We start from the raw sequence: 12,937 nt of genomic DNA on the forward strand, positions 1-12,937 counted from the left end.
TACAACACCACAAATTAGTTTATATAAGGAACAGAAGATACCCTGCATTAAAGGGTTTATTGTGTCAGAAAAGGTGCCTTGCAGTCCCAACCCTGAAGTAGTGTACTCTTTCCAGTGGGAAAAAAACCAAACAGATGAAGGTATTTTAGAGCCTCATACCTTTGACTAATGGTCTTCAAAAGATAGTTACAACTCAGGTTTTGGGGCCGGTTTTGAACCCTGTCCAAAAAAGCGTGTCATACCACTACTGTACAAGCTCTCATTTTCATTCACTTGTGACTGGAGAAATAACATCTACACTGCAAGGATATTAAATGTGGAGATACACGTTAGCACACCACCCACCGAGCCTCTTGTTCAGCAACTTGTGGATGTGTTGAACAGGTATTTGAGGCAGTCCTTTGACACAGGTGTGTTAGTGGATGCTGCCAGAATGTATTAATCTGCTGGACCTTAGAAGGAGAACCTACTAATAGTACATGCACATTTGATGAGAACGTACTTCCTGAGTCTGTAGCAGGGATGGGGAACCTGCCGCCCTCCAGTGCTGGGCTCCATCTTTTATCATGCTCACCTAGTATGGTAAGGGATGATGGGAGTGCAGTCAAACAACACCTGAAGAGCCACAGGTTCTCCAGGTCCCCTGCTCTAGAATAAGTCTTCAACTTCACTTGCAGACTACTTTGTGGACAGCTATCACATCAGGGAACTCTTAGTCCAACTAAGCCTGCTTTGCTTATTCTGTAGTTCCGTCCACCTGCAGAATAATATGAGCAGAAGTCTCTGTCCCAAGGATATCACAGAGTCTAAATTTAGACTCTGGTGTTGGCGAGGCGGACAGGAGGAAGCAGCTTAGGGTATCAAGGGATGAATATGGCCAAATACAGTTACTGTGTGGTTAGCCCACATCCCCAACTGAAACGAAGCCTGAGGAATTGAGTTAAATGCTTCATAAATGAGAGCAACAGATGGTCTATGGTTGGTTGCATAGGGATATAGTTTACTTGGAAGAAACAAGCAAAGGGCTAAACTTTCACATATCTGTTTGGGAAGGGGTGCATTAAATAGCCATGGGGCCCAATTTGATTTGACACCATGGTGGGGAGTTGTGGTTAATCCTTCTCTTCCACCCTGCCTCAAAATAAAAATTCCCTCCCACAACAAATGGCTTCTGCGGAGAGGGGGTGTTTTTGAGGAGAACTACAGCATATGGGGTAAAGGGTTAAACTGCCCCCCCATGTGCATCACTCCTAATTGTAGTTGCCCCCATTCACAGCTACCATTTAACACCCTCCCCCTTTAAAAAAACACACACCAATGCACACACTTACAGATATACGAAATGTACTTGTGAATGTTGCATATTGCCCAGTTTGGTTTTATGTCTGATTAAAAATGGAAGATTACTTTTATTTATTTTTTAAGTCTCACTTGGAGCCAGTGTATAGCTTTCAGCTAGCTTAGAGTGAAAATAACCGGTTAGAGAAGGAAGAAGAAAGGGATCTAAATGTGGGCTTGATAAATAATCAAGTTGTCATAGGCTATTGGTTATTAGCATTTGGGTCAGGTTAGGGGGAAGCAACTTGCATCTCTCGAGTTGCAAGGGGTTTGGGTGGTGCAACAGAGGAAGCTGAATTACTGGATCCAGTTGAAAAACCAGAAAGCGTAGAGCTAACAAAAGTCTAGTAAATGAGTTACTTGCATGCTCACGAATAAAGTGTTCAAAGTTGTTTGTTTGTTTGTTTGTTTGTTGGAAGCCGCCCAGAGTGGCTGGGGAAACCCAGCCAGATGGGCGGGGTATAAATAATAAATTATTATTATTTAATTTATTTCTGTCCCACGCTTCCCAAAGGAGCCCAGGGCAGTGAATTATGTGTCACCTGATAGAACTGTTTGTGGAGGGGGTGGGCTGTGTTTGTGAACAGTATCATTCATGGAGGGTATCTATGCCCTGGACTCCTTTGGGAGGAAAGGAGGGATATAAATTAAATAAATAATAGGTCCCTGTCCTGGATTACCCAGACCTCTTTCTGAGGCAGGAGGCTCTTCTGTGGGCGCAGGAGTACAAGGCAGAACAAGGGACAGGTTCTGTGACAAGTTCAGACTTGCTGAGCAAGGAGCTATAATCAGCAACTGCATCTTTTCTAGCCCCTGAAGTCCCATGTAAGCTTGTGCTCGAGGGCACGGTTAGTGGCCACCTTGTGGTGTAGGTTTGCTAAACTCCAAGGCAGAGCTCTGCCTCCTTATATCACTGCTACTTTTCAGCTAGGGGATGGGACTTGAGCAGTCAGTGACTTGCTTGACTTCTTGGGTGATTGGTTAAGCAGGGTGCTACTGAAACAAAGGTTCCATTACCTAGGTCGCCTTACCGAGAGCTCTCCCAGGTTCTCCTGAACATGGCTATTTTCACCTTTTTTGGAACTTGTTTCCTAGTGTGACCTGTTGCCTGTTAACCATTGCTAGATGCCATTGCCATTCCAGACCCATTCTGGTCTTGCTCAGCTCCCAACAGGTTCTGAACCCAACAGCTTCAAGACAATTAGTGAGCACAGACCATGGAACTGGAAACAGCTTTTGTTAGCCATGGTTAGAATTCGTTGGTAAGATAGAATTATGTTTATATGAACAGGAGGATTGTTAGGGAAGGGAGGTGTTAGAACATTTGATTTGCATGCACATGTTCAACCTCTGCCATCTCCAGTAGGGTTGGGAGAGACTCCTGTCTGAAATCCTCAGGAGGTGCTGCCAGTCAGAGTCGATAATACTTAGCTGTCTGTCTCGGCATAGCTGTGTCCCCTCCTGCCCACACATATATATTGATGGTTAAAAATTACCAATGTTCTAGGAGGCTCCCAGACACATGTAGAGTTCTGCAGAAGGATAGGGATACTCAATGAGATACTATATGCTTGCATTTTGAAGCAGCCCTTACATTTTGAACCTTGCATCAAGGATTGGGGCTAAAGTCTCTGAACAAAAAAAAATCAATGTAGGCATGAAGGATCTTTTTGATGATAGGCTTGTTATGGGCTTCCAGTCTCTGGCATGGTTATACTATCATGGGATAGAGATTTATTTATTTATTTGCCCACTGGGATCATAACAATTTTTTCTTGAAGTTAAATATTTAATCTTGATACATGATTAGAAGCTAGTTTCATTTAAGTTAATGCAACCATTATCCTCCTCCAATAAAATGCAGATTTGGCCTCTCAAACTTTGGCCAAATACTGTTTTCCTTTATCCTTAACAAATTGGGGTGTGGGTTGCGCTCTGTGATGGAGCATATACATCATATGCAGAGGGTCCTAAGTTCAAACCCTGACATCTCCAGTTAGGGCAGGAGGGAGAGCCTTTGCCAGGCATTGCAGACAAATGCTGTGTTGGATGGACCAGTGGTCTATGTCTCAGTATAGTGCAGCTTACTGTGGTCCTACCAATAAATCCCACATGCATAAAACTTACCTGCCAGTGGTGAAGATGTAGAATAAAGCCAACTTCAATCAAGTAGCCTTTGTAGGTTGCTTATTTCTCGCACAAGTGAACCCGTCCATCACACCAGTGGATGAAGTTTGCACATCCACGTAAGAGGAATCTTTTGCATGATAATGGATATGAAGTTGGAGTCCCTGCTCAGCCTCCAAATACAGTTGATGAGATTTTCCAAGTTCCTTTGAATTTTAATGTGTACCTTAAAAAAAATTATTTATTTATTTTTTACAAAATTTCCTTGTTTGGAAAGCAGCCCTGTTTAGTTCAAATTATAGTTCCTCAAAAAAGTTGCTGCTTATACATTCGAGTTACGTGCCAGATGCATCTTACCCTATTTGTATTAACAGCTATGGTCTGAAAGATGCACTTCATCACTTGTCAGTCAAGGAGAATCTTGGTCAGTTTTTCCTAGGATAAACATTGCATCCTTCCTGCAAGCATAGACTCTTCCGCACTAGAAAACCATAAAGTGGCAATGTTGGACACATCGTGAGTCAATTCCTCTTGCTGGAAATGGGAATCCTTCCTCAAGCTTCCTTATTCAAAGAACTGGTTGTACTTGGATATGCTGAAGAAGCTACCCGGATAGTATTCCAGCCATGTTTGTGTAACTTGCTGTTAAGCAACCTCCACTGATGATGCTTCTGCACCACCTTAGGACTTCTCATTTAGTGATCCGCTACACTTACAGAGCTAAGAAAAAAGAGCAGAAAATGGAAGAGGTCCTCCTGGATACAGCCTCTAGAAAAGGTTCTGCAGACAATAACAATTATAACAACCACACAGTGTTATTTTCATCCCGTACAAACACACTGGCCTGTTGATTGGCTGTGTTTGCAATTCAGGCAGATAGGAAACAATGGCTTTAAACCATTATCAGTGAGTTTCAAGGATGTGCTCGCTCGACTTCTGAACATCTCTCCTGCATAGTCCAATGAAGAGACCTTACTCCTTCCTGTATTTATGTCCCGCAAGCATCCTCACAAGAGCCATTTAGACTTACGTGGATGGACAGCAGACTTGCCCTTGTTCCATCCCGTTGGCTTTTTTGAATGTTATACAGAACTTAAATCCGATGACAAGTCTCCTGGGAAATGGTAAGAGGTCCTGATCCTTGTTCATGTGCCCCATGTCAATTAGGAGGGACGGGGAAACGGGAGCAGACCCACATGCGACAAGTGCTCTGTCTGATACCATTTTGCTTCCGATTCACGGTTAATTTGGAATTGAAACACGATGGAACTGCCCTGGTAACTTCTGGGTGGTTTTGTTAGGACAGCCTTCTCCACCCTGCTACCCTCGAGAAGTTGCTGGGCTCCCAGCTCTCATCAGCCCTTGCCAGCATTGCCAAAATCTGGTGGTGGTTATGGAAGTTGCAGTCCAAAACATCTGGCAAGCACCAGGTTGGGGGTACAGGTTGATTCTCAAAGTCTGGAGCATGCATAATTAGGGTTGCACTTACTCGGAAGGTACAAAAGAGATATTTAGTACAGACTGATTTGGAACGGGGTCCACATGGATGTGAGAAGAAGGAGGAGAAATGCAAGTATATGCTGAAAGGGATGGGGAAGAAGTGACAGACAGAGCCTTCTGGATATAGCAAAGCATTCGCTAACCCATTAACACTGGCAATTAATTGCGTTCCTTTACAAAAAGCCAGCTCTGTCTACGACCATTTCTCTGTTTTGAAGATCAGTCTTTAGGACCTGGATGACTTGCCCAGAGTGCCTCTGGGGCCTTGCTTACATGACACATCAACATGCAGTAATACTTCTTGAATGTCCATTGCCCAGTGATTTGGTGGGGGTGTTCCAATTCTTATTGCTTTATATAGCATCAACACTATGTAATAAATGAAAATGGTCATTCGGAACATGTTTAGATTCAGGAGGATAATCGGGACCTGGAGTAACTTGAAAGAGTCACCAGATCCTGGTAGCAAGTAGAGTGGGTTTTTCATGCCGTTCTGAATTAATCGCCTGTGGTTTGCTTGCTTGATCTTGAAGGGGGCATACCCTAGCACAATCAGTCTCTGATCACACCTAAAAATAAGAGGAGAGCCAGTTCTTTTGATGGAGCTTACTGATCCATAGGAAGCTGTGGGTGACCCATGCTGGTTAGCAAGGGTATGTGGCCAAACTCCCTTGAAGTACTGCGTGTGCATGTAGGGCAGGCAGAGTAATACCCCTGAAGTAGCATCCTGATTCTTGCTTTTAAAAATAAATAGTCTTAGGACTTATGGGCTGCCTTAAACCTGGTCTCCAGTCGGTGCCCTGGTTCTGTATTATTTGTTATGTTCATTAGAACCAATTCCTTGGTTTTACAGTCCCTTTGCACATAATAAGAATGAAAATCCAGTGGCACTGACTTCCGACTTCTGAAAAAGCGGAAAGTTCATTTTATACTTTTCTGGATGCCACTGGAAATGGGATGTCTGTCTAGATGGGCTTGGTCTTATTTCTGTTGGGCCTTCCAGATGTTGTTGGACTCCAGCTTCCGTCAACTCTGGCCAGTGGTCAGAGATGATGGGAGTCCGAACCCGACAACATCTCGAGGGCCACAGGTTCTCCACCCTTGCTTTCGGGTTCTTAGTATGCCACACCCTGCTTCTTGGAGCTACTCTAGATGGCAGGATGAATCCAACCAGACTTCTTCCTTACTGAAAAATGTTGGGGGGGGGGGAAATTAGAGTTTCGCTAGCTTGGAGGCTGGCAGCTTAAAAGTAGCCTTTTCTTTATTCTAAATTGCAATAACAGGGTTCTCTTTTTAGTGGTCTGTTTAAATCTGGGCATATATAATAATTTATAAGTAGTAGATGATAATATATAGCCTGAAATGACACAGTGTGTAGGCCACTGATTTATTCCCATTATGCAGACGAGTTACTGAGGCCGAGAGGTAGCACAGCACTGAAGGCCATCCAACATAGTCCACAGATGATCTGAAATTCAAACTCCCATGTCCCAGATCCAAGACACAGACATTTGCCACTGGAAGAAGAATGCAATTTCTCAAATGACATATGCATCCATTTTATTTATTTATTTATTTATTTATTTATTTATTTATTTATTTATTTATTTATTTAAAAATGTGTGAGGCAGTATGACACTTAAAACACGAATTCTGGCCATCGTGTCATTGTTTCCTGAAGCTCTGGGTCACAGGAGAGAAGAAAAAACTTAGCAAAGATCATTTGTATTAAACTGTGTTCTGTCTCTTTAAATGTAAAAAAAAAAAATCCTTTCCAAGGCTATGGAGAGAAAATGCTAGAACCGTGCACGATCATGACTAGAAAGCAGGATCCCTGAGTGGTCACAGAGTCTTTCCAGCACAAGACACACAGAGAGAGGCTGGTCTCATCCATCCTGCATCTATTTAGACAGAAATGCTTCTTCTTCAGAGCAGATAGCAAGTCCAGAGGAAAATCCAGGCTGGAAAAGGGAATGTGGCAGATCCTTGCTTCTGTGTTCAAAGGGAGCAGCAGCAGCACCACCAGCAGCAGCAGCAGCATCTTTGCTAGCCATGGAAACCATGTTTTTAAAGGGATTATTTGGGTGCAGTGTTTTAAGCAAGCCCTTCTGAGGACTCTGACTGCTCTGCAGCGCTTTGTGTTTTTGATTCTCTTTTTTGCACATATGTAATTCTGGAGGTTAAAAAAAAAATCTGCCAGGGATTCAGAAGGCATCCCACTAGCGATCAGCTGACATTCCTAACTGAAGGCTGCAATGTGTTGCTTATTCATTTTGTACTGTGAGAGCTGCAGGGACTAGCAGAGAGCCAAACTATGCATTTCAAACAGCAGGGCTTGTGCAAAAAGAGGGGTGAAAGAGAGGCAGCCGGCGAAGAAAGAGCACAACTGGACTTTCTCCTTGTTTTCATCCATTTCTGCAGGATCATGTATTCATAAGGGATGAGGTGGGCCACGGGGAGCGCAGGCCTGAGCTGCGGCCTACCCACTCAGTCCAGAATCGGGCCCTCCACTACCGGAACCGAGAACGCTTTGCCACAATCAAATCAGCATCTTTGGTAAGCAGCCACCACACCCCTTGCCCTGCTATCCTTTTTTTTTCCTCCCCTCCTCGTTCTGATGTGACTGTGTCAGTCTGGGGAAGGGGTCAAGAATTCTCTCCCAACGCCCTCTTTCTCTCTCTCTCTCTCTTTTTCTATCTTTTTGTTGGCATAGCAACTAGATATTGAGGGAGAGAGAGAGGTGGGTTTTTTATTTATTTAAAGAAAAAAAATCCTTTGCAGAATATTTTGAAAATATCTCTTAGCAATTTGGGATTTATTTGCAGCAGCTTGAAATTTAAACGTGGCTTTTGGAAGGAAGAGGTGCTTTTCTTTCTTTTCTTTTTTCCCTCTGATTGGTTTGTTCCAAATTGCATCCATTTTTGTTGAGTATAATTTCTGTCTGTCTGGGAGGAGGAGGAGGAGGGGTGGGGGGTGGGGAACGACTGAGTGACTGGAGATATTGATGATTATAATTTTAATGAGTGCTGATGGTTTGACCAGTGGAAGGAACCACTGCCGCCTCTCATGGCGAATTGCTTAGCTGTTTGCATTCATTCATTCTCATTCATTCATTTTACGGCTAACTGCATTGTTCCCATTTGACACTATAAAGGACCGGGCAACTCCTATAAAATGACAGAGGGCTGGGTTTTTTCCCCTCTTTTCCCTTCTTTCTTTTTTACTGAAGGGTGCAAGAAAAAGCAGGCAAGAGGAGATGGTGGCGGTGGTTCAGCCAGCATTTGTACTATTGCAAATGTGATTGCTAGTGATGTCTTTGTAGTAGCGAAAGGGGTGTGTGCTTGTAGAGAGTGAGGTCTCTGCCTCCTCCCCCATCCTTTCCTTTTCACACACACACACACTCCCTCTCTCCCTATAACACACACACACAGCTGGAAATTGGCAGCAGTATCCCAAGAGTGGATGGAGGAGGGGTTGTGATGCTTCACAAACCAGAAACGATCTCCTACATGTAAAATGATAGAAATATTTGGTATTTCGGCCAAATCAGTATTAGAGGTCACATGGGCAGAGAGATTTACAGGGTGCCCAGCATTTGGCCGTTGCATTTGCTGCCTGCCATTATGACATCATCCTGAGCCAGCCCAGAAATTACAATGGATAACCCTCCCCCCCCCCGCTTTTTTTTTGTCTTGCCTCGTAGCTGAATGATTTTTCTCCTTTGCCATTTCCCTGAGTCCTCTCCATAGCACATTTGCCCCCTCCCTCATGCTCCCCCTCGCTCCGATCTTCAGGACACATCAAAAGTGGTTCTTTTTAGCTCTAGACAATGGTGGTTTGAGAACGAATTTGCAGTGGTAGAGGCTTCATATCTCCCCCACCCCTTGTGCTGAAGCAGTCGAGTTTGAATTATTGCTCATGCTCACTGCTGGCATGGATCTCAGGAGGGGTGTGTGTGTGTGTGTGTGTGTGTGTGTGTGTGTGTGTGTGTGGTTCCCCCACCCCAGTGTGGCAAGGGAAACTGCTCCCTCCGGATCTTACAGGTTGACCCGATTGTACGGGCATGGAAGGATCGTCTTCAGGGCGGCAACATGCCTCACGCCTCATCCAAGCGGAGGCCTTGGGTGTTCTCTCCTTTGGTAGCGAATCTTGTGGCATCTAATTATACCAGTGCATCCCTTGCCTTGTAGAAATGGATACAGTCCTGTTGTAACTTAGCGCAGTCATTCAGTTCCCTCATTCTCAATCTCTTGCTAAAATACTACTCAGTCCAAAGCATGACTCTTTGGGGCGGAGGGAATTCTGATGCTAGCGGTATATCAGTATCTCACGAATTTCACTTTTGCATATCCGTGTCTAAAATGTGGCGGATGTCAAGACTGACAACCCCAAATGCAACAGTCCAAAAATCTCCCAAGATGACACTAGTAAAAGTTGGCAGTTGCCGAAATACGTTTTGCCAGCATTCGCTAGTATAGGTCCTCAATGTGGGGACCTATTTTGGGAATTCACAACACCCATTTGTTCACAAGTGAGTGTTGGCTTTCGCCAAATCTTGCCCCCTCCCATTGCAGCTCATAAACGGTCAAGTACCACACTAATCATTAAGCAGTAGTTACAACCCCTGGGAGACCTGGAGGAGCATTACTATGACCCATGGTACCTGTCTGCCAAGAGGGGTAAGGGAATAGTATGATACACAGAACCAGCTACCACTCGTGTTTTCCCTCTGGCTCCTCCTGTGTCTGCCATTGGTGTATCCAGTTATCACCACTGGTAAACTTACAATGCCCCCCCTCCCTTTTACTCCTTGAAAGTAAAGGCATGGCCAAGGAAAATGAAATCTCACCAGTATTCTTTCCCCCTCATTCTTGCCACCAGTGGTGTTTTAAATGCATGCAAAAGTTGTACCTGCTACAAAATGTTCCAGTGTATTCTCACCATCTAACAGGAGTGCTCCTGTTCAGGATTGGCCATTTAATCAGCCATGCCCACATCCAGAATATTATAAGCTGCAAGGGGATGAAACAAGCTGTTTTGTACACCACCACTCCAGGTTTTCCCTTCCCTTCCTCTCCACCCTGCTTTTGACACTCAACAGTCCATGGTTCCTGGAGAACACTGAGTATTGTCAGTCCCAACTAGGGTGCTATTTGGGAATTGGGGGTTACCTGTTTTGTTTTTAGGGTTGCATCCAATATTAGCCTTACTCTGTGCAGACCTATTGAAATTAATGGATATGACTAACTCAGGCCCATTAATTTCTGTGCTTTGAGTAATACTAAGTTGAATACAACCCTCAATGCTTTGGAGATACTTCTAGGTTTCCCCACCAATACCCTGCATGTTGGTCCCACCCTCTCAGTTCTCAATGGCCACCTTTTGTCTCCCAGTCCTGTCAGCACTCATCGACTGAGTTTGCTGTTAAAGGAGAAGGGAGTATAAACTAGCCAGGAAAGCAGAACTAAACCTGAGCTGGGAGAAACAAAGGGAAATGCCACATCTCCACTTAAGAACAGAAGAAGAGCCTGCTGGATCAGGCCAGTGGCTCATCTAGTCCAACATCCTGTTCTCACAGTTGCCAAACATGCCGCTTTGGAAACCCACAAGAGGACCCAAGCACAAGAGCAGTTTCCCCTCCTGTGGTTTCCAGCCACTGGCATTCAGATGCATTGCTGCCTCATACCATGGAGGCAAAGCATAGTCACCATGGAGGCAAAGCATAGTCACCATGGCTAGCAGCCCTTGATAGCCTTCTTCTCCATGACTTCGCCCAATCCTCTCTTAAAGCCATCCAGGTTGGTGGCCATCACTGCCTCCAGTGAGAGCGAGTTCCGTAGTCTTAACTATGTGCTGGTGAAAAATACACTTCTTTCATCTGTCCCGAGCCTTCAACATTCAGCTTCATTCAAGGTCCACAAGTTCTAGTGTTATGAGACAAGGAGAAAAACTTCGTGCCGTGCATAGTTTTGTAAACTTCCATCATGTCCCCTCTTTCTTGCCTTTTATCTGTGCTTAAAAATACCCCCCTGCAAATTCCCACTTTGAGAACCAATAACCCAGTCCAGTAGCCATCGCCTTCCCAAGTGCCAGGGACTGGCAGGATGCCCTCGAGTGTGTACTGGGGGGAATGGGGCTGGAGTCTGACTCAGGAGTGGGGGGAGTGGTCTGCGGGGACCCGTACCAGCCAGGAGGCAAGAATCAGAGGCAGGAGGAGGAAGAGGCAAGCCAGGCAAGTGAAGTGCCGGGTGCTTCCCCTGCACCACAGTCTCCCAGAACCAGGAGATCATTGAAGCAACAAGAGCAGAAACAGCTTCCATGCAGGCATAGTCTCTGGCTATGTACCCACAGCCCATAGGGCGAAGGTACATCAACTGGTGGAGGGGGAGTGGTCCCCAGTTGTTGCAACTGCTCCTTAAAGCACATTCCTGGGAATAGCTACCTAGACACTAGATTGGTTTGCATAGGTTTCCAGAGCTGTAGAAGCAAGTGTTATGTTTGACCATGAAGAGTTAACTCTCTGTGGTATGCATTCCTTGGCTGGGAAGTGCCCTTGACACCAAGGTTTCCGATTGGAGGCTCCCTCCCTGAGATTGAGTCTTGGCAAATGCAATATAACATGCAAGCACTGTTTTTATCTAGCTGCACTATGTGGCTCCTCCTCCTCCTTCATGGAGCCCTCTATTGTCTTGCATGTCCTGCACCAGATAGAGCAGGAGTGGGGAACCTTGGGTCCTATAGGTGTTGCTGAACTACAGCTCCCATCAGCCACAGCAAGCATGGCCAATGGGCAAGCATGATGGAAGTTGCAGTTCAGCAACATCTGAGCACCAAAGGTGCCCCACACCAGAGCTCTAACTAATTTCCAGTTATAACCTGCCATATCCTAAAACCGTGGGGCAACTTGCAAACGTTTTAACACTGCCTTCTATTTAGATTACGCCACCCCTTTCTTATCCTTCCTTTCTCATTCCTTTAACTTGGTGTGTATGTGTGTGTGTGTGTTTTAACATTAAAAAAACATTATTGGAAATGGTGTCACAGACATGAAGAAATCACCACCGTTTTGAATACAAACTGAGGTTTCCTGGCTTGTCATTAGCTGGTAGAGAAATGGGGTGTGTGGATCTAGTAGTAGTATATGAACATTTTGACATTTGTATTCATGTCATCAGTGCAAATGCATCTTAAATATAAGGACTGGCAAGCAGCAGCATGTCTTCAGTCTACAGTGCTGGATTCTATCCAAGCTACCTGCTTAGAGGCTAACTGCCCAATGATGACACATAGGTACCCCTCAGAGCACATTGGCCAGGTAGAATCTGCTGTATACACACTGGGCAAAGGACCTGCCAGCTGCTTCTCTCCCCCTTCAGTTGCATGATTACCTGAGAGGCCTCTCTGTGTCAGGCCCATTCCCAATGAGAGGGTTTTCAGTTGGCCATGCAAGACACGAAGCTGCCCTTCCATGGCATGATGAGGTTGTGTTGGGGCCTCAGTGTCACCCACGGGCAGCCAGTTCACCACCTCTTATTCTGACCCTTCCAGAGCCAGATGAACCTCTGTTCACATACAAGGCAGGCAACCTATAACATATTAGCCACCTGTGCATCTCCTGGGGCAGTACTGGATGTGTAGCTTCACAACTCCACGAAGAAGGTCTCGTGCTTAGCTGTAGTCATGGTAGGGTAGGCCTTGACCTTTTAACAATTCTATGGGCATTTTGATTATTGGCTTCTCGCCCTTAACCGCATTTCAGGGATTTAGCTGAGGTTCCCTCCATGCCCAAGGTAGTGGGGAGACTACACAATGTTCATAAAAGGTACCGTTAACCTTCAGGCTGCCTCAACTGACCATGGCCAGTTCTGTAGCCATGTATTGGTTCACTGGGGGTTAGATTTGCGGCAGCATGGAACTTTGCTTAGCTGCAACTTAATCCTGTGCTCTTCATGGCTAAGTCAGACTGAGTACG

At 45.2% G+C, this 12,937-nt stretch overlaps 1 protein-coding gene across 6 annotated transcripts in view; it reads left to right on the forward strand.

The window, feature by feature from the left end:
- Window positions 1-12,937, forward strand: part of TAOK3 (TAO kinase 3) — a 122,800-nt gene that overhangs the window by 70,921 nt on the left and 38,942 nt on the right. For all 6 annotated transcript variants that reach the window (XM_035099363.2, XM_035099367.2, XM_060269985.1 and 3 more), the window contains one exon: window positions 7,387-7,521. In XM_035099363.2, coding sequence (XP_034955254.1) covers window positions 7,387-7,521 — 135 coding nt within the window. The remainder of the gene's footprint in view (window positions 1-7,386; window positions 7,522-12,937) is intronic.

Source organism: Zootoca vivipara, chromosome 17 (genome assembly GCF_963506605.1).
Source record: "Zootoca vivipara chromosome 17, rZooViv1.1, whole genome shotgun sequence".
Taxonomy (NCBI): Eukaryota; Metazoa; Chordata; class Lepidosauria; order Squamata; family Lacertidae; genus Zootoca; species Zootoca vivipara.